Source organism: Acanthaster planci, linkage group LG14 (assembly GCF_054643075.1).
Source record: "Acanthaster planci isolate LZ-2023a linkage group LG14, COTS_SCS, whole genome shotgun sequence".
Classification (NCBI taxonomy): Eukaryota; Metazoa; Echinodermata; class Asteroidea; order Valvatida; family Acanthasteridae; genus Acanthaster; species Acanthaster planci.
In genome coordinates, this window is record NC_141790.1 from 11,833,814 (window position 1) to 11,853,969 (window position 20,156).

Consider the following 20,156-nt stretch of genomic DNA (forward strand, 5'->3'; position numbering starts at 1 on the left):
TAACTGTTTAGGTCTCTTGCTTTTAACAAAGTCGTGTGTCTCCAAGGCACCAGGTCGGGCATAGTACATTGTGTTCTTGTTTTTAACCTCCTGGTTTTGAGGAAAGGCATCACTCCAACGAGGCAGGTGTTAACCTGCAGCGTTCAGGTCGCGAAGGCACTTATCCGGATATGATCATAAATTGGAGAGGCACACGCGTGCCTGTCTCTGATGACACAATTCACGTCGGGTCAAGCCATTACATGTCCTAAGTGGAACGGTAAAGGGATGACATCAAGCATTCTACACAAGCCCGATTTTGAAGATGTGGATGCCATTCACGAACATCAAGAGTTTCCGATTTCTCGAATCAAGTTCGATTTCAAAAACTATTTCTCGCACGGACGTAATTAGCATCACTTTGCGATTAAAACAGGGGCCCGAGTTTATACTTCAATTTGAAGATGAAGGACTTTTAAGGGAAAGAGAGCCACTTTAATGTGCATCGGTAACTACTCAGTGAGGATGAACTTTTGAAAGCAGTTCGACAAGTTTGATAAATAGGAGGCACTGCCCGACATTCAAACCGGTTTCCATGCACCTGCCTTGGAGACCTTGGATTCAGCTTCACAAGGGCTATTTTCATCTAATGCCAAGCCCACAGACGCATGTACCATTTTTCTTGTGATTATGAAAAATGAGTGTAGGGAAGTCGAAAGAATACTTTCTTTAACTCATCGAGGAAAAAACTCCAAATTCTGTTTCGTTTTCATGGACAGCTGTTAGAGACGTGAAACGGAAAGACGTTCCCCATGATCTCGAAGTCAACAGAAAAAAGGGGGAAAAGAGAAATATGTAAACTGGAAAGTTTCTCGGTCCTTCAGTGGAAACCAGCTTTACTTTTAGAGCACCATTCTTAATGTTGAACATGTATTAAGTCCCATTCAATTCTCTGCGACCAAAGCAGATCGACAAATTTCTCATCATCAGTTGCTACTAAGCAAATGGAGAAAGTGATGTAAAAAGTTGCGCATGCCAGCCATGGATGTCTAGGTTGCATACCGCGCGTATAAATTGTTGTATTAAATAGACACTCAATACCAGAAAGTAAATAGCATAAAAGGCGGCTCAGCCAGGGACTAGGCGTCCTATTTATCAACGGGCTATATCATAAGACATGGCAAAACGCTGGTGGAGGATGCCTCCAGCTCTCCGTGGGATACACAACATTCCATGTTTGGAGTGTTGGCCAGCGGGCTACGCACGGCTGATATTTTGCCTTGTCGGTGTCACACGTGCGTGAATTGGCGAGGATCTCACGACCGTGGAGCGAGAAGAATCTCCTCCCACCATACCCATCAATTACAGCCGCTGACGTTGGCCAGACAACTTCAGAAAGGTTTCTTCTCGATTTTTTTTTTTACTTTCAGGGTTAATGGATATTTTCACGTATGGATATCGACACAAGGAGCGAGGCGCCGGCGTGACGTCTGCCGATTCTTGTAGTATTGTAATAACCGTGATGGTTGGATTCGAATAAGAGGGTGTTGGACGAGCACACCCTGGGCCTCGTCTGTACAGAATCCCCTTCACTCAAACGGCCTTGTGCACTTCCTGCGTCATATTAACGCGATTTGCCAAAGATTTCGCTTTCGCAATTCGCCTTGATTAAAATGAAACATGTGAGCACCTCAAAGTGTCAGAAGCTGTCAGGAATGAGGTCAGATAGGCCACAAACAGGGGATCTAATACCAACTAAGCCAGGTAGATTGTGTTCTGATAACTGCTTTAAAAGCAATTTCATTTGAAAACCAGACGGGGCAGAAGACCGAATGTGATAAAGGCTTATGAGTGACACCTAGCTCTGTTGTAGACGAAATTGTGAAAACTTGACTGTCGTAGTGCTCCACGGCTACAAGTCTTAGTGTTACAAAACAGCCTCGTGTGAAAGAAGACTAGGCCAGATTACTTGGATGTCAGGGGAATACAGCCAAAGCTTCACCCTCGCAATGCAAGTAAAAAAACATTGCGTGTGTCTCACAAAAAAGGTTGCTGATTTTACTATTTGAAAATTCCAGGAGTTCTTTTAATTTAACCCAGGGAACACTAAAAAGGTGTCAGTTTTGATTAGGAAATTACATGTAGCCTTATCAAGGTGTTTTTCAATTGTTCGGAAGTTCCAAAGTTATTCATGTAGGCCTACTTCAGAAGGTGGGATGCTAAGACAACCACTGATTCACACGCAGCGGAAGCTGATTTCAAAATAAAATGTCGAATTTAAGGGACAAGTTTGGGCAACTTTGTTCGACTAATCATGACAAGTTGATCAATCTGCGTCCCCTCCCTTAAAATGACGCTTAAACTCACGAGAAAACTGCAGTTAAACAAACCTGAGACACGAGTATAATAACTGTTATCTTTTATTAGACACCGTGTTTAATACAGACATTAAAGGTTTACGTGATTTTGGCGTCACTATTTTGGCAACATTCCTTTAACTCAAATACCGAAGCAAAATGTGGCTACCTTCAATCCTAAGTTTCGTCTCCTTCGCCTTTAAGTCAATGTGCCTTGCGGGGAACTGATCTTCACATGATTCATTGCCCTTAATCCACGTCAAAGAAAAAACCGTCACCTTTTTAATCTATACAGCCTAACTCCCCACGAGCCAAAAATAAAACCCTCAATTCTATACGTGGTGGGATGTTTGGTGAAACAAACCCTCGCCCTCGTGAAATTTATCATCTACAGACCCCGTGAATATCGAGGTTACCACGAATACATGGCCAGGTAAAGTGCGGTTTCACACTGACAAGATAAGTGGACAACCATCGATCCTTAACCCACTCGTTGGCCCATTAGTTTCCGCCGACTCGTATCGTTACACAGAATGCCGATAGGATGCCACTGTGCTGATCCAGGTATCTCGTTCATTTCAAGGTTAGGCCACCTTTCTCAGATTGTAATCTTTCGCCTACGCATTTTACTGAAACAAAATATGTAATGTAAATACATGTAAACACACCAAGACAAACAGAGGGGTCAGATACAAAATCCCCGAGAAACACAAACCTTCCTTGTCATTATACTGATCTGACTTGTAGCATCTGTTTCCGCATCATGCGGGGGTACTGTACCGTGGTAGCTTGCTTAAAACTCGAATAAAAGTTTCTCGATGAGTAATACTGATCATGCATTTTTCTTTTTTGTGCAATCGTTCATTTATTAAATGATGTTGATTGACTAATACGAAAAACAAACCGCATTTTTTTAATCATCTCCTGATAATCGGAAAATTTATTGAAGTATACACAACTAATTTCTTCTACAGAATAAACCATACCGATGAAAAGTAATGTATCCGACTCTTTTAACCGGTAATCTTATTAAGCCCGATTAACTTCGTTCGATAGATGTCACAGATGGAATGTGAATTGTGGGATGGCGTGGTTGGAAGTTGCGCAAGCAAGACATTAATAACAAATTGACAAAGCAAACCAAGTGTTCAGAACAAAATTACAAATGTAGTTTTAATTCTGTGAGGCTTTAACAGAAATCTTCAGAACATATAATCTTCAAAATAAACGGAAAAATAAACGAACATGAATGAATTGCGAAACGAAATGAACAAGCTTTTGCAACTGCAAAAAGCAAAATCAATTGAAACGTAATAATGATGGACAAAATTAAACAAATTGTAACTTATATACAAATCCAAAAAGAAGAAAAAAAAACAAACAAACAAATTAGTGTCGATGGATTGCCTTCCTCAAATCTGAGCTGAGCCCAAGCCCGAAAACCCTGCGTGTTGGAAACCAAAAAAAACGACAAACACGCACTTAGCAAAATGAAACTTTTGATTGCATCAACTCAATTAAACATAAGGAAAGCATGCAAAAATGCAACAAAATAAAGCCATGCAAACAATTGAACAAAGGTTAACTTACAGGAAGCTCGAGAGTGCCGGACGTAAAAGCCCCTGGTCTTAGCCAATTTGAGGAAGTGTACAGATATAAGTAATTAATTGACACGAATGGTGGGTATGTGGTGGCGGTGGTGGTGGATGCTGGAAGGATTCAGTGTAGCTCCTGCGGTAGCTAGCTGTCCGGTAGTCTGTGGCCATCAGAGTCACTGTTGCCAGGCCGTCCAAACACCACCACTTCCCACCGTGTCAATGTGGCACTCTGCCGAAACTAGGCATGCTAATCCTTATATACCCACTATTTACACAATAGGTATTTACCCCATTCAGAAAGATCCAATTAAAGTACAATAAAAGAACACTTAAGAGCTGAACATTACAATTACAAGAATTACAAGGGTTAGGAATCTCAAGACTGGTAGGCTTGATTGAGGTATTCAGCCCAGAACAATAACCACTGACCCATTCTGTGTTAAGTAGATCTACAGGTGCTATGCATTCCTTACATTGAATTCTTAATAATGGAGAATCTGGCATGAGTTACAAGTCCCAAATAAAATAGACTTCAACATTCATCACCAACTTTTCTTAATTAAAAAAGTATAGTTGGGACTATTGACAATAGATATCGACTATTTTTAAAGCACTCTTTTTGTCTATCCAATGGAATCCTCTCTACTAGGGGTACGGAAAGGAAAAAAAGTTTCCCCTGCATACAGAATGTTTTGCCTGCATGTCCGTGTAAAAATCAAATAAGGATAGATTAGACTTATCCGCGCTGCGGTATAACCCCACTGATGAAAGAAACGCTGAAATGATAATTGATAAATGAGCGCATGTGGGTTAAAGACATGCATCAAAATGGCCTAATTCGAAGCAGTTTCGGTCCCGTTGGCGTCAGAAGGATGTTTTCCCGGCTGCTTGGGGCTTTTAATTCCAGTAACCAACATTGTCTCTAGGGAATACTCACACAGAAATCCCCATTTTTCATTAAAAATGATTTTGATGAGTAACATTTTTTTAGTCTTAGCCGAGGAGCCTCACGTTATGTGTCTCTGCATGGGTTCGAGACATAGGCAGTCATGTTCTAGTACGAGTAAACCTGCCAAAACGGCTGTCTCTGGTAGTGCGATAGATGTGAAATCGTGCTTTATGAATTAACGGCCGAATGGCGACGGCTGATGACAAAATTTGAAAAGCCAACATATTTAATCTTGCCAAGTGATATCGAGCATGCACGAGAGGCATTGTAGGGTTGACGGATAATGGTGACGTGCTAGTTTAATAGCCAACAAGACACATAATGCCAGGACACAATATACGGTAAGAAAAGGGGTTAAATCGCACGCAAAATCATGTCCATTCGTCGACCCTGGCCAGATGTCCGGTTTGGCGTTAACTGTTTTAGTTCTTTCTCTGGTCTGTGTGCACTGTTTTCTCGACAGGGAGTAAGGGAGATCCTATACCAATGATGTCTGACGGTAAACCTCGAAACGATTTAATTAATTGTTACAAATATTGACGACATATCCAATGGCCTGGTTTACTAAGGGCTTTTATGGAAGATCTACGAAGACTGAGCGAAAGCAGATTAACACCTTTTGTAACAGTGCACTACGATGTAAAAAATAACAAGTCAAACAAAAGATGTTCACGATCGAAATCGGGAACAGCTAAATAGACATTGACAGCTTTTTACATCCAACTATTCTCCAAAGTCCTGGGTGGATAGAGGAATTAATCTGACATCACGAGCGAACCATCCTCCGGCTCTCACCAAGGCAACCACGATCCGATCAAGAAAGGTGTGCCGACACTCCAAAGCAAACAACGGAAATAGGCCCACATGATACATGACTTTCATCATGAGGCCGGCGACTTCCAACTGCCCGCCCAGGTCTCCCGAGGCCTTGACCAATTGTTCTTGGGCGTTAAGTGGCGTCACCATCTTTCCCCCTCAGCCAAGATAACACCTGTGTCCAGGGAAAAAGTCATTTCCTGGATGCATGGATTGGGTTCTCTGGAAAGAGCCGCCACGTGTGAATATGGAGTAGGGGGCAAAATAATAGTTGGCCATCCTGCACGTAAACAGATGGTTATAAACACAACAGGTGCCAGCTTCCACCAACATGTGTGAAAATCGTGGTGTAGGAAATAGCAAAATATTAACAAAGACAGATGTATCTCACACCTTCCAAAATGCAGGTATTCAAAGTACCTCTGAGAAAACAAAAGGAAAGTTAACTCCATACCCTAAATATAAACCCAATGGCTAATAACGGGTACGGGTGCATGCAACAGGCTGATGCTGATCACATTATTGTAACCAGACGAAACATACAATCTCAGTTTCAAACTGAAACAAATATTTAGCGATTCCAACAACTTTAGACGGACTTGGAAGACATATCTTAATGTAAATAAAGCCAGTCAAACACAGACATTTCTTAGTGGTTTTGTTGTTGCTTGCTGTCTTGCTTTTTGTTGTCTCTGTGTAAAGTTTGTTTTGTCCAGGGCTTTTCAATACAAGCCTCCCGGCTTCTGAAAAAGCCCCATATTGGTTTTCCCTTTACTTATATATTTCTTTTACTCTATCGTTCTTGATTTATTATTTATACTGTTATTATTTACTTTTTCTGATCTTCACTAATAGGAAAATAAACGTCATACTGAAAAAACTACTAAATGAAGGGTCGGTGCAGCTTTCAAATGTCAAGAAAACTCCTGAATCCATGCCACATCACTCACAAAATATACCAACTACTAAATCTTTCAATAGATTCATCTGAAGTCAACGCTTCGGCAAAAAATTCGGCAAAAAAATATCAATTCAAAAAGACATACTCACAATACACTTCCTAAGCATTGAGAGAGACGGAGCTTGAACTAAAAAGTCAAAGTTCATTCTTGATATTAACAGCAAAGACAAAATCACAATGGTAAACACGTCCAACGATAACTAACAGAGCCAAACATTTCCAACGATGCATCGGATCTGAATCAGATGAAACACCTGACCCGCTTGTGATTTGTTTAACCGATGAGTGTCAGACTTCAAAAGGGAAAGAAAAAAGCTGACAGGGGCCAATGGTTTGCTCTTTTATCTTCATTAAGAATTCACGCCAGAATAACGGGATTATGAGGGCTTGATTAATAGCCTATTGTTGGCAAAATGTTCAACGAGAAGGTCAAAAATGATGGAACAACAAACAAACTGTTCTCACAAGCGGGTTAATAAAATGAGTTTATCCGGCCGATACACCCACCTAAACTTCGTGGGCTGGCTCTCTCAGGTTCTACCGACAAAGGAACCATAACAAAACAACGGTGCCAGATTTAGCTGAGACAAATTTGACAAAGACGGCAAAAGCTGAAGGGAAAATGCATCAAAAGGTCCGTGCGTGGGCTCCCTCGACCGGTCCGCCAACAATCACCAAGGTAAAGACGAGTCTAATACATTTTTGATGTGCCCCATGTCAATATATGTTCCGTGCGTCCCCTTTGAACAAAATACCACAGATTTCAATAGACTGTCGCCCATAAAAGGTCACTGGATATCTTTCCAACGACACCACAATTGAAACAGCGCAGTATGATGTAGGAATCAGTGTAATCCGAAACTGTTGTAAGAGGCTGAGAGTTTATTGAGAGACATTTATAAGGCTGAACAGAGAAAGGAAACGCCATTTTACCTGTCGCGTATCCCAATTGTCCTCTAGAGCACTTTGCGGTTTGAGCACATTTTCTTGCAACCCACAGAGGTCGGTTACAGAATATAATAATAACCAAAATGTCGTTAATTACCGAGTTTTCTAAAGTGACGTCATTCCTCAAACGTTGGCTTTGGGTTCTGCTTCCAGGCTTTTAATCTAAAGCCCATGCATAAGGTTTTTGATAGATTGCCGTAAGTTATTTTTTAAAATTTATTTTACAAATTTATCATTTGGGGGGGGCAAAAGGTTTAAATCTAACCCATAAATTTGTACATGTACAATTTTCAAACAACCAAGCCAGCTGAAGAAGGGCGTAGATTAAATCGGAAAATCTGCTTAACGACAGTCCAGTTGTTCAAGACAAAAGCTTGGTCAAATTCTCTTACGTAGTTCGATGACTCATTCAAAAGTGCCCTTACAGTTTGCAACAGGGATTCAAACCACTAGGACCTAACAGCCCAAACGCGTACATGAAACGAAAACCGGTATCACTTGCAGTCAGCATTCTTAAGACGAATCTCAAGTTCCTTCATGTTTACGTACGCCAAGATTAAGGTGAACATTTGAATATCGTAATACTTTCAACCGTAGTACGCCCATGTGTCGACAAAATTGCTCACCAATATAGTTCTTTTGAAATCACACGTTGTGACACCTAGTAGGCAGGAAATGCCGAGTACTTGGTATAAGGACAAGCATATTCATAATACGACAAGATCAAAAGCTAGCCCATTAAGACAACCTGATATCACTATGAACAGATAGTCATCAGTGCATTAACGGATGCGCGACACAAGTGAACTGGTCAGAGTTCGTTGATACGAAAAGCGCGCAGGTGTGTCGTTGATGCCGGCCGAAACGAGCTGAACCCTTGTACGGGGTTGCACTTTGCTTTCCCGTGGCCACAGCCCTATAGGTTGAATGCTAGAATGAATTATGCTTAGATCCAAATGTCTCTCAGAGGGAAGACATTTTTGGATGTCACAATCTGTTACAGTGATTTTTTGTTCGTTTTCTTTAGGATGACGACTGCCTATAGTTCCTGACCGACGAGTGGTCGAAAAACGCACCTGGAAATAGACTGGTGCCTATAATCGGACGCTAACACAACAACAAAGAACACACTAAAACACAACAAAAACTGAAACACAAGCAGAGACTATTCTGATTGGAGGCTGAGAAAACAAATTTTTCTCGCAATGTGAACACAATACTATAGATTGCGGCAGATGTTGCTTTCCTTTCAATTTTGTAGCAATTTACCCCAAGAGTGCTTTTAAGAGAGGGGCAAACCTTGTGTAATCAACACTAGGCTGATATAATCTGCTTGGCGAAGACCAATTTTGTTCACGGGTCAATACAAAGACAGTAAGGTTAGAGAATGCACAAATTATTCCCGTTTCGTTGACGCGTATAAAATGTTCTTGCCACAGCCGTTTCATTTTTAATAGGTTGGGCCTGCGGAATCAATTTTGGCACAATCTTGAAGTAAACAATTACCGGCCAAAATCGATGCTTACCTTTCATAAAAGTACAACCGAGAAAAGCATCTGCAAGCATACAGGGTATACTAAAAAAAAAAAAAAAGACTGTGGTCACTGCTGCTAATGAATAGGAAAGTTCGACATTTCAAGGTCATCTGAAAACAAAGCACGCGCATGAGTTGCAGTGTGGCAGCGGTGATAGGGCAGACAATCGTGTGCGCGTGCTGCTGTTCCCGAATGACCTCGACGCGCTTCACTTTGGGCATGCGCTATTGGAATACTGAACTGGCTCAGTACGCATTTGTGTTTAATTTCTTCAGGTGGAGCAAACACTTATTTGTAACGAGACAACACTGAATCCTCAAGTTTGACGCATTCTGATTTATTTTATTGAAAGATTCTTAAGCCTATAAGGACCGTTAAAAGGGATGCCGAGCCTACAGTTGTCCACATTTCCCTTTAATTTGATCTGATGATGGCCACCTTTCCTTCAATTTGTCAACCGCGACATGAAGTTCTATGACCCAATGCATTCACAAATTGGTATCTACGCAAGGTGTTGACTACATAGTTTGGGAATCGACCCCCTAAGGCAGCTAATCAGCCCACGGTCCATGCATACAAGGTTAATCAACCAACTCGAACTTCAATATTTCAAGACGAATGGATTCAATAGTCACGTTGTAACGCCTCGTATGACCCGGGGCGTTGGCTTTCATCGATAAGTGGAATGTAGTTATTACAATGCTGCTGACGATTATGTCAGGGGGATTTACAACTACCGGTTCCTGGTAAGTTATCATGGCCCTAGAGCTACACTGAATACAACAGGTGGGCAATCAACGCGCAGTTTTTGTAGAGACAATTAAAAACGTTCGACATGCAAAATTTTTACAAAATGAAATTGACTTCAATCTACTGCCTAAACTTAAAGAAAATGCGATACACTCCAAGTGGGATATGAGACTGGCTCACTCGGACCGCGTCCTGACAAGAACTAGGTCTAGCCCAGATGATGAAATTCAACAAACACAGCCGTGGCTCTCGAATGTCTCTTTGGACGTGGCCTCACCTGACGCAGTGATTGGCATACCATGCGTGTGCATTCATTTACACGCGCGTACGGACATACTCAAACGCGTGTACTAATAGCACGCACGCAGAGCAACCAATGATTTTAAAGGCAATATACCCAAACATGCGGCATCTGCGCACCAGAGGAGCGCAACTTAGTGTGGGTGCACTGCTGCAATTATGTGCTTCAAACACATCCATGAAAGTAATGTTCGGCATGTCTTGGACTAGGGCATTATATTGGTGTGTGAAATCCATACGAAAAATGACAAATCACACGCATGTTTCACAGGCAGACTTGCCAGTAAACGGAGAAAGTGCAAGTAGTTCACATTTCACATGAACGCGTCACTACGTTTCTTAAATTAGTACAGCCTTTGAAGCTCAGAGAATGGTTTCTATTTTATGACGCACGGAGGCCAGCAATCACAACATCGTGTAAGATTCCGAATGTTTCAATTTTGGATGGCTCCGAAAAAACAATACATATCAGTATCCAAAAGTTTGCAAGTAGGCTACACAGCAGTCATGGCAGCGATTCCTTTTCTATGGGGTATTGACTATAAACCCTACATGTACTTAGGTCATGCAGATTGCATACTTTAATGATACCAGGGTACATTCGGGGGTGCAGCAACCCCCCCCCCATCAATTCTATTCGGCAAATAGAGCTTTGGGCGGCAAGTGAATCCAAAACCATAACGTTGGCTACAAGACACGAGGCTGACAAACAAGTTACAAGTCGGCAAACTGACTCTGGTACACCCCCCCCCCGAAATGCCTTCGTTACGCCCCTAGGTATATTCCCTTTGAAATTGTTCCAGATTAGTCCGTTTAGAACACAGTCACTCATTGAAAACCATTTCTAAGTTAGAATTAAATTCCATTCTCTTATGGAAGTGATAAATTTGGCCCTGCACGTAGGCCTATGACGTTTCCAGCTCGTGGGTACATTGTGTATGTTAATCAGAACACAACTTCTTCCGCTTGGCCGTATCAAACTTTGAACAGCTCCCTTCGACTATGTCAAATGGCTTCAGGCTGCGGGAAATAACACACATGTGGACTCCAGTGACTACCCTTTTTATAGGCAAACGTTACATGTACTTGTAGCTGTATGGCTGCTTACATCCGGAAGAGAGGCTTAGTCACTTTTGGGCTTACAATGCTCTATGCCAATGAAGTGTATGGAACCGTCATTTTACTGAGAGCTCACCAGCTCCATTCTCAATCAGTCCTCAAAACTTATCCAGCAAGGAATCGATGTTCTGGATTGTGTGACTGGTCCTTCGGAGTGCGTCTACAACAAAGTCGGGGGCTGTGTCCGCTAAGGTAAGGTCATCCGGTTCATCAGTTGGCGGCACACTCCTGCTTAAGACATCCCTGGAAAGAGGACCGTCCGTCCGGCTAATGTCACCCATATCGCCAAGTTTTCGATCCGCATCAGGTAAAAGAGCAATATCAAGGATATCTGACCAGCAACATGTCAGGAAAAAAAATCTAAAACAGTATGCTCCAAAATGTGTCTGGGTGACCCATCTTTGGCATATTTATACATGTAACCTTAGGCAGTAAGACACTGTAATCATCTGCCATTTTCCCGTAAAAATGACTTACAAATAAAGAGTGATGTGTCCATGCACTGCAATGATAAACCTACGTAACTTTAAAGTGTCATTTCGGATACTTTTACTGCAATTCAAGTCTCACACCTGTTTTCGTTCATAATATTGCATCGCCATGATAGGCCCTATCTGCGCCAGAGGGCACGAATCTAGACGTGCTTATATCACTTCCTAAGTTTTTAACCCTTCGTAACCTACATCACATCCCCAAAACTCTTCTGCAGTCTGCCATCTCTGGTATCAGGCCATGGCCGAATCAGGTATTATTTTAAATGGGCTACGTTTTCGTTTTTTCCCCAATACAAAATATGCGCACCGCAGTGAGTCGCCGCGCCATAGCCATAAAACACGCAGAAATTACACATACAACATTCACACACAACTTGATGGTGAAAAAAGATCAAAGGGGTACGAGGGTGTGGGGGAGTTTTCCTTATTCTTTCTTTTTTGGGGGGGACTGTTAACATTAAAAACCACAACTAAGTCGACTGTACAGCAATTACACTATTTATTTTATAAAGGTTTACCCGCATTCATTTAGCGTGGGCTGAGATCTTTTCATCTCATCTCACTGTGCCGGCGTTCAAAAGACTATGCCTCCCGCAAATGGCATTAAACATTCTGGGGTGCAAGCTAATAATGACAAATTCATAATTCCGATATTTTGAACAAAGAAAATAAGCCGGGCAAGAAGCTTCTTTAGCGGCATTCTGATTTGTGTATTTCCTTGGAATACACTCCATTCGGTGACTCTCTTTACATCCGCCCCCGGTTCTGTCCCCGATCTTTACCCAAATATCATCTTGAAGGTGCTCCAACACACGAATCATCTCAGAGGCAGGGAGATAATCATCTCTGCCCGCCCGAAGGAAAACAAGCAATGGAATGCTTCGAGCTGCTGGGTATAGGACCTTGCATGCTGCCTTAATAAGCTGTGTAATCGTAATATAGGATTCACAGTGGCGGTATTCAAGTTTAAAAAATACTTCTACAACTAGGCCAAGGTACGTGGATAGGCTTGTCGAGATCAAAGAAAGTTTGAATCTTAAGTCAAGAGAAACACAATATAGTGTAGGAGGCCTAGGTCAGTGGCTAATGCGAATCACTTTCGGAGAGCTAGAGAATGTCGGAACTTAAAAGTAAAACATTGAATTTGTTAATTTGTTTTAACATGTCAATTTTGCAAGCATTTTCTACAGCACAAAACAAGATTTTTTAGTCTGTCGTCGGCTTTTCCAACCCTTTTTCATGGCAACACAGAATGAAAGGAAAGCTACAGAAGCTTCAGGAACACTGTAGGGAAACTTTAATACGTGCGATTACGAAAGCAATGCCACCTCAAATATTCAGCAGAAAAACATATACCTGAAAACATCAAGTTTCATTTTACTTAAATCCCAAATGATACCGGTACCCTGGAAAGGAGGTTAGGTATCAAGATTGCATCGCGAACGTTTGAAATCTTATTAATTTTTCGTGCATGCAATATCAGAGAGAGGGTTGTGCTTTTGTGTCACATGGTGCCAAGGGAACACATTGGTTGATGCAGACAGAGACATGAAGGTAGCCAACGTGAGAAGGAAAAGATCGTGAGTAGGAGGGGTACCCTCGGGGAAATTAATAAACTTAGTTTTTCCCCATTTTGGAGGAGAGATCCTAGACGGTTTGTGGAGATAAACCAGCGCACATTTGGCCTACGGTGACTTCAGAGGGGACAATCATCAAAAATAAACTTAAACACATCATTAATGAAATCGACTATGCGCACATTTTCGATTGTTCACTACATTATAGAGACGTTCACTACATTGTAGAAAAATTCAATACATGTATTGACATTACTGTTGACGGGGAGACTTGGAATTCGCGAGGGTAGCACTGCGTGTGTCGTGTCAGGCGATGTTCTGTTCTGAAGGGGCAACTTGGACGGGGGAGGTGTTTGCAAGTGGTGCAGTTTATCATTGCACGAACAACACACAAAGAGAGCATCTGGGCAACTGGGCAAACAGACGACTCGAACAGAAATGAGTGCAACGCATTGTGTAAATTGGTCATATGGACTTACAGGGAGAGTTGTCTATGGACCAATATGTTGGCCTAATGTGAAAAACTACACGTACAGTGTATATATACCGACACATACGTTATCATTATGTACATACATGTACACTGTAGGTTAGAAAACACATGGGTTGGACAGCTGTTCGGGGGTTGTCAAATTTTAGTGATGAGGAGTTTTCTACTACATTGAATCACCAAAAACAAGATGTAACGTACCTGGCATTTTGTTTTCTGGTTTCACAACAGGATTTTGTTGCGTTTAAACTATTTCATCATCCAAACTGAGCTTTATCGTCATTCCAATTTTGCGTTACTAGGGGTAAATTCTGTTTTTAAAACTCCACCATGCAATCCCCCTTCCCCGTCTTCAGGCGCTATTGGGCTTTCATACTTCCAAGTCTTCTCCAGGCATTCGTTATGATACATGTATATTGTTCTAGTCTAGTGCAGATACTGGTTGAAAATGAAGAGAAAGCTTTCTTTACCGAAAGACACTTTTCATGTTAATGTGACGCCAGCAGTGATTGGTTTTACGCATTTGCGAACCTCTCGGTAAAACCTATGGGATGGAATTCGATTGAGGTGAGCAAACGGCAGGTTCAAACATATAGGATAGTCAAAATTGGATATAGAATGCATGTATTATGGTTTATCTTCCAGATGAGGCGTACGTATTGGCTGATAACAATTTCCAGCGAGGTTTGATTTACTGTTGTTTTCCATAATGAGAGTGACTAACGACATTACCCTGGAAATCTCACAATCAGCCGAAAAGTAAAATGGCGAGTAATAAGGCAGAGGAAAATTTGATGTGCTATTCCACATCCACTATAATGACACCCAACCCTGGACATGATATCTTGTTAACAGGCGCACCTGAGACCACTGGGTTCGTTTGCATGTATTTTTTTAAGGCATGTGAGAAAAAAATGCAGATCTAAAACAAAATCAGAAAAAAACACACTTCCAAACATTAACATCCATACATGCATTCTTAGCTTAAGATCATCAGAAACACAAGTTTCAAACATATTTTCCTTCAACCTGCGATATATAGGCCTAACTGAACTAACGTCACACGGCTAATAAATTGAATCGACCTAACTGAAGAACAAACGCGCGTTAAAGTACAACTACGCAATTCAGAAGTTTCGCAATTTCCCATTCAAACACGACTTCTGCGGTCTGGACAAGGATTTTCCTTGAACTATACAGTTTTATTTCGTCGGCGACGTCAGCTTCAGCCTTGCGTATTAAATCATTGCATGCTCATTCCCGGAAAAATGCGTGAAGACTGACGTGCTGAAATGAGTGATATACATCTTTAGATTTGCGAGGGGGGCAGTTACGTCTTTCGTTGGTGCTATAAACAAGTAAACAAAACAAGCGCACATTCACTACAATCTTCTTTGTAATTACCCCCCCCCCCAGCATTTGTTTGACGACTTCTATATTTCAGCTCTGCTGGTCTGGTTTTTGCAAAGTTACTACGTGTATTCCAAATGGCAATCAACAGCTGTACTACCCCGACAGCTTCATGGTCCTGATTCAGCTACAGAGGGCGCAATATAAATTTACAGCACAAACTTATGCAAAATATATGCTTGTTATCGTAACAATTTCACAAATTCAAAGGATACACCCAAAGCATTTTATTTTCTGCAGCTCTTTCCGGACAGCCCTGATGAAGGGAAAAACGGAGGTTCAACATCATTGACAATTAGTCACTCTTTTGACAATTACATGTAATATTATTTTGATTTACTCAAAAACATTCATAATGAACACATTGTGTTTGAAATTTTGCCATGAATTATTGACAATTTTTGGTGTTGGGGGGGAATGTTGTTAGATATGCTGGTATATATTCATCTGTCAGTTAATTTTATGAATTGAAATTTGATGGGATGGGATATATGTCAGTCTTGGTTGCTTTCTGGGTATGTCAGCAACTACCATTAGTATATTAATATTTACCAATCATGCTGGGATAGAGAGGACTCATTAATTGCGTAGAATGCGACTCTTTCTTCGGGAGAGCTTGCTACCCAGGACGCCCACTCCACTGCAGCCTTTACATACCTGCAAATAAGCAATGACCACAGATGAATAAGAAATCATTTGAAAGTTACCTCTTTCCTAGGGCAAGCCAATTGGTGGCAATGGTATATTACATACATGAACGAGCGCTGTTCCTCCAAGTCAATGCTTCACCAGAAATCAATTGTAATCCCCCAACAGATCTAGATATCATATTTTGATAATTTGAAGGGATAATCTAATACCCAAACGGCTCTTGAATCCATTACAGCATCCTTTACCTTTCATATTCTTGTGGATTGTCAAGACAGACTAGTTTATAGTCACCGTTTGGTAAGAGAAGCTGACAGCAACCCTTCTGAAGAATGGACTCAAAACACGACTTCCTTATTCTGGGAGCCGGAGCCACTGGATGATTTTGCACATTCTGCTCAAAGGTAAATTGAAAAGGAGAGAAACAGTAAACCAAAAAGTCTCACACAAGCTCCATTTTGATATACTTCTCCAAGAAAAGTGACCGGAGAAGAAATTTAGAAAACTAAGGACAATGATCCACGTGGATTTACGAACCTTGTTCTGATGTTCGCCATTTCCTTCAACTCGATTTCTGAAGTCCCATTCCATGTCAAGGGTGGTGCGGTCACTGAACACCACTCGGACCTTTCCATTTGAGAAAGCAATAAACTGGCCAAGACCTTCAATCTTGCTCTCCTCAAGGACCACCGTGGTATTTGGACTTTTAAGCAGCCAGCCAGAGTTTGCCTGCAAGTCAGAATTGAAACTATATTTACTCTTCATACAATTTCAAATCAAATCAAAAAGTCTGAATGGCTTGATAAAAGTAACATACATGTTGTACAAAACAAAACATGCAAGAAAGTTTGGAAATATCAGTTACAAGTACAGTACATTTAAAAGACAGCATGCAACTACGTGAATGGAAATATGGGATATTTTGCAAATGTTTGTATAATTTTTCAAGTCAAAATATATCATACTCAGATGAAATAAAAAAGTTGCATTACCTTCCAACAGCAATTTTCTTCTCCAGATATCAAACCCAGTTCTGCCTGCATTGTATTCTGCAAGAGCCTATTGAAAAGCATTGAAATCGCTCGATTACAATGAGACAACCTGACTTGTCCTTTTTTTCGTTAAATTTTATCAAGTATCCTTAGAACAAAATCTGTGCCAAAGAAAATGGTACATGTAATTAAAATGACATGAAAATTTGATGAAAAGAATTTGACTTCCCTTGAGGCTTTTCTTAAGACTCCAGCAATGGAGTACTTAGCTCCTGGACAATCTGGTGGTGGATTCCTTACACACAACATTCTTTCATCAAGACTTCCACCTTGTGGGATAATATGTGTGAAGAACCCGCCTTTTCCACCTGTTGACTTGATGACAGTGCCATCCCCCGGGTAGATTTGGACGGATGGATGAGGGGTCCTGGACAGCCTGAGTCAATGGCATGCAATAAAACGACTATCTTTGGTATATAATTACTTTATTAGCTCCCAATGGTCAAAACAAAATTTTATTGTTCTTTCTCTTTGAAAAGACAAGTTGAGTAGTGTGAAAATCACATATAAAACCAAACCAAAAGGCAAAAAAATTATAATACAGCTCAAGAACTTCTTTAGAAAGGATTCAATCTAGACATGAAAGTGCTTTAACTGAATTAACCCTAACCCCAAGCATGTATTAAAATCATATTGGACTCAGAGGATTGAGGACCGCTTTATGGAAATACATGTACAGTGTACCATAGTTACATCAATGCAGCGACCTGTTATTGGTCATTTTTATGACAGAGTCATGTTGTCCAGCTTGCTGATTACACATACCTGAAAATGTGTCCATTAGAAAACCAAACTTTGATACTCTTGCCAACAGGAATGTCTTCCTCTCTGAGATCCACTCCTCTAGCACTTGCATCTTTCCTCCACTTATGGAGGTGGCTGGCCCCACATGAGAGTGGTAGTGGATCAGGGAGAGGTGATGTGACAAGTTCAGCATCCATCAAGGGTTCTCCCGGAGAAGTTGGCCCCTGGAGGATCTTTTTGTCTTTCTTCTTTCCAATGTTAACATCTCTCACAACTCTCCTTTCTGCAGGGTGTTTATCTGAGGACCCAACATCAGCTTCAAATGACACTTTTAACCCTTTCTTTTCTGGAGGGGTCCCAGAGTTCTCTTCTGGGACAAAATTCAAAGCCAAATGCAATGGGTGTCTCCAGCACTCTGGACAGTGTTCAACTGCGTGGTGCTGTACAACCCATGTGTAACCATGCTTGATGGCAATCAACTTTTCAATTGCTGGGCTTTGACCTTTTACACCTTGAGGACATTCCATCTTACTACAGGAACCTGTATCATTTTCATCATAGCCATCAGATGACACCTGACTGCAATATCTGAAGCATTTAGATTTCCTAAGTGACTCTTTCTCTTTGACTAGAGTCTCCATGTAAGGGCTGTCCTGTACACAGACAGTTTGGGAGAACTGCTCTGATGAGCCCCCATACACTACTCTTTCAATATTTGAAGCCAAGTCCATCACAGTTGTTGGTCTTTCGTCATCTTGTGGAATCCTCACAGACTGTCCTTGAATGAACTTTGCCTGCCTTTTCACTGGCCTCTTCGGAAGTTCCTTTTGACTCAACTTACAGAGGAACTCTACAGTGAACTCTTGTTTATTTGCTGAGAGGAATAAGGAGGCGCACTCATCAATGGATGTCACTTTAACAGAACCATCTGCTTGTGTTTTCCATGGAAGGTTTTTTGCATGTTTTGGCCACTTGACAGCCTTGATATCTGCAAAAAGTTGCTAAAATGAAAACAAAAAATCAGAAACAGTTATAGCTATAACAATGTTTGCTATAAGGTACAAACTCACATGTGATTTGGAAACAGCCAGATTTTTACCAGTATTGTTTCATCACACAAAAAGAGATGACAAAGATATGGATGTTCAGCAAAGCGGTTCCGGCATTCGAGAGCTTGACGGACTTTATCTTTAAACTCGTTTGTGGCAAACTCTGTCCTTTGCTGAATTCTTTTTTCTCCACCAAGGGCATGCTGCCCTTTACCAGTAGGTTGTTGGCACACGAAACTTGCACCGCATGGAGACAGCTCCAGTTTAGTACCATCAGAGAAAGTCAGCTCCGTTGCATCATTGCTAAAGATGATCACACTTGTCAATGCTGCAGCAGGTTTGGAAGTCATGTCTCTTAGGGTCAACTAAACAGAAAATCCGGAAATGCCAACATATGTGTATTTATTGTTACTTGTGAATATGACATTCAGACACATATTCAAAATGTGTAAAACTCAAAAATTGATAAAGAGGTAACAAAGTTAATGTCAACCAAAACTATGATAACGATTTTACTTTCAATATCATACCCCACTGTAGCCTACATGCCATAGAATCATTATACATAAAACCAGGAACAGTCTATCTAGAGTAGTATGCTATTTGCTAGAGAATTGTGAGAACCTAGCCAAGGCCTATCATTTGGATGGGGTCAGGAAAGCAAAAGATAGGAGCTGTGTTGCGATTGGTCAAGCTATCACACAGCTGGCAATTATTGATAATAGACATGCTGCTGATTTTCTGTAGTGTGGATGGGCAAAATGCTCAAGAATTTCACCATTTTAATGAGGATATAAGCCTAAGGTGAATAACCCCCCCCATCAATGTCTGATAATACTTTTCCAAGAAGGCATGTACATATATGAAATTTGGTTGCAAAAATAGCGGTGACGGAAGAGTAAGTTGGCACAATTAAAACAGCCAAAATGTGTTTAGACCTATATGGGTGTTTGTACATGGCTATCTGTAAAGTTTGTAAAAACCTTACAGTTCGAATGGTTCTGAAACGTGTGAAAGTAGGCCCTACCACTAGCCCAGGTGGACTCCCTGACCGTACTCCGTCAGTCGTAATGAAATGAAGACAACGTCCAACCTGACTACCCCTAACACATGTCGAAACCAGGCAGCCTTCGGCTTTATGGAGGAGGTAGCCTAGGTAAAAATACATGTAGGCCAACTATTTTCCACCTTGGACATGTTAAGCACGAGCTAACTTACCTCATAATAGTCTTATCTTTCTTGAAACTCAAGAGTAACTGCTGGCACTCAGTCCGAGTGCTAAATGCCGGGAAGGATACCGTGGCAGCGCAGACGAAAAGTCGTCAAAATTACGCGCCAGTCAGTCCAAAAAGGCACTTGCAACCTTTTGTTATGGTTTAG

The 20,156-nt window shown here is 41.2% G+C and overlaps 1 protein-coding gene and 1 long non-coding RNA gene across 5 annotated transcripts; both read right to left on the reverse strand.

Annotated features, from left to right (window-relative positions):
* Positions 1-3,483: 3,483 nt before the first annotated feature.
* Positions 3,484-4,525, reverse strand: LOC147796858 (uncharacterized). The gene is made up of 2 exons (XR_015427663.1): positions 3,927-4,525; positions 3,484-3,780 (listed from the first exon to the last, which is right to left on the reverse strand). It is a non-coding gene; the product is annotated as an uncharacterized LOC147796858 (long non-coding RNA).
* A 4,934-nt stretch (positions 4,526-9,459) lies between these two features.
* LOC110983625 (uncharacterized protein C5orf34 homolog) lies at positions 9,460-20,127 on the reverse strand. Of its 4 annotated transcripts, none has more exons than XM_087145646.1 (10): positions 19,995-20,127; positions 18,991-19,141; positions 17,749-18,728; positions 17,152-17,359; positions 16,924-16,989; positions 16,469-16,660; positions 16,180-16,328; positions 15,836-15,940; positions 15,499-15,539; positions 9,460-11,643 (listed from the first exon to the last, which is right to left on the reverse strand). In XM_087145646.1, exons 2-10 carry the CDS (start codon positions 19,048-19,050, stop codon positions 11,411-11,413), a joined length of 2,034 nt encoding a protein of 677 aa, XP_087001772.1. In that variant the 5' UTR covers positions 19,051-19,141; positions 19,995-20,127; the 3' UTR covers positions 9,460-11,410. The 4 variants fall into 4 exon arrangements, with proteins under 4 accessions (XP_087001772.1, XP_087001770.1, XP_087001768.1 ...); XM_087145644.1 differs by having other exon boundaries at positions 16,180-16,325; positions 18,827-19,141; XM_087145642.1 differs by having other exon boundaries at positions 18,827-19,141.
* Positions 20,128-20,156: the final 29 nt, after the last annotated feature.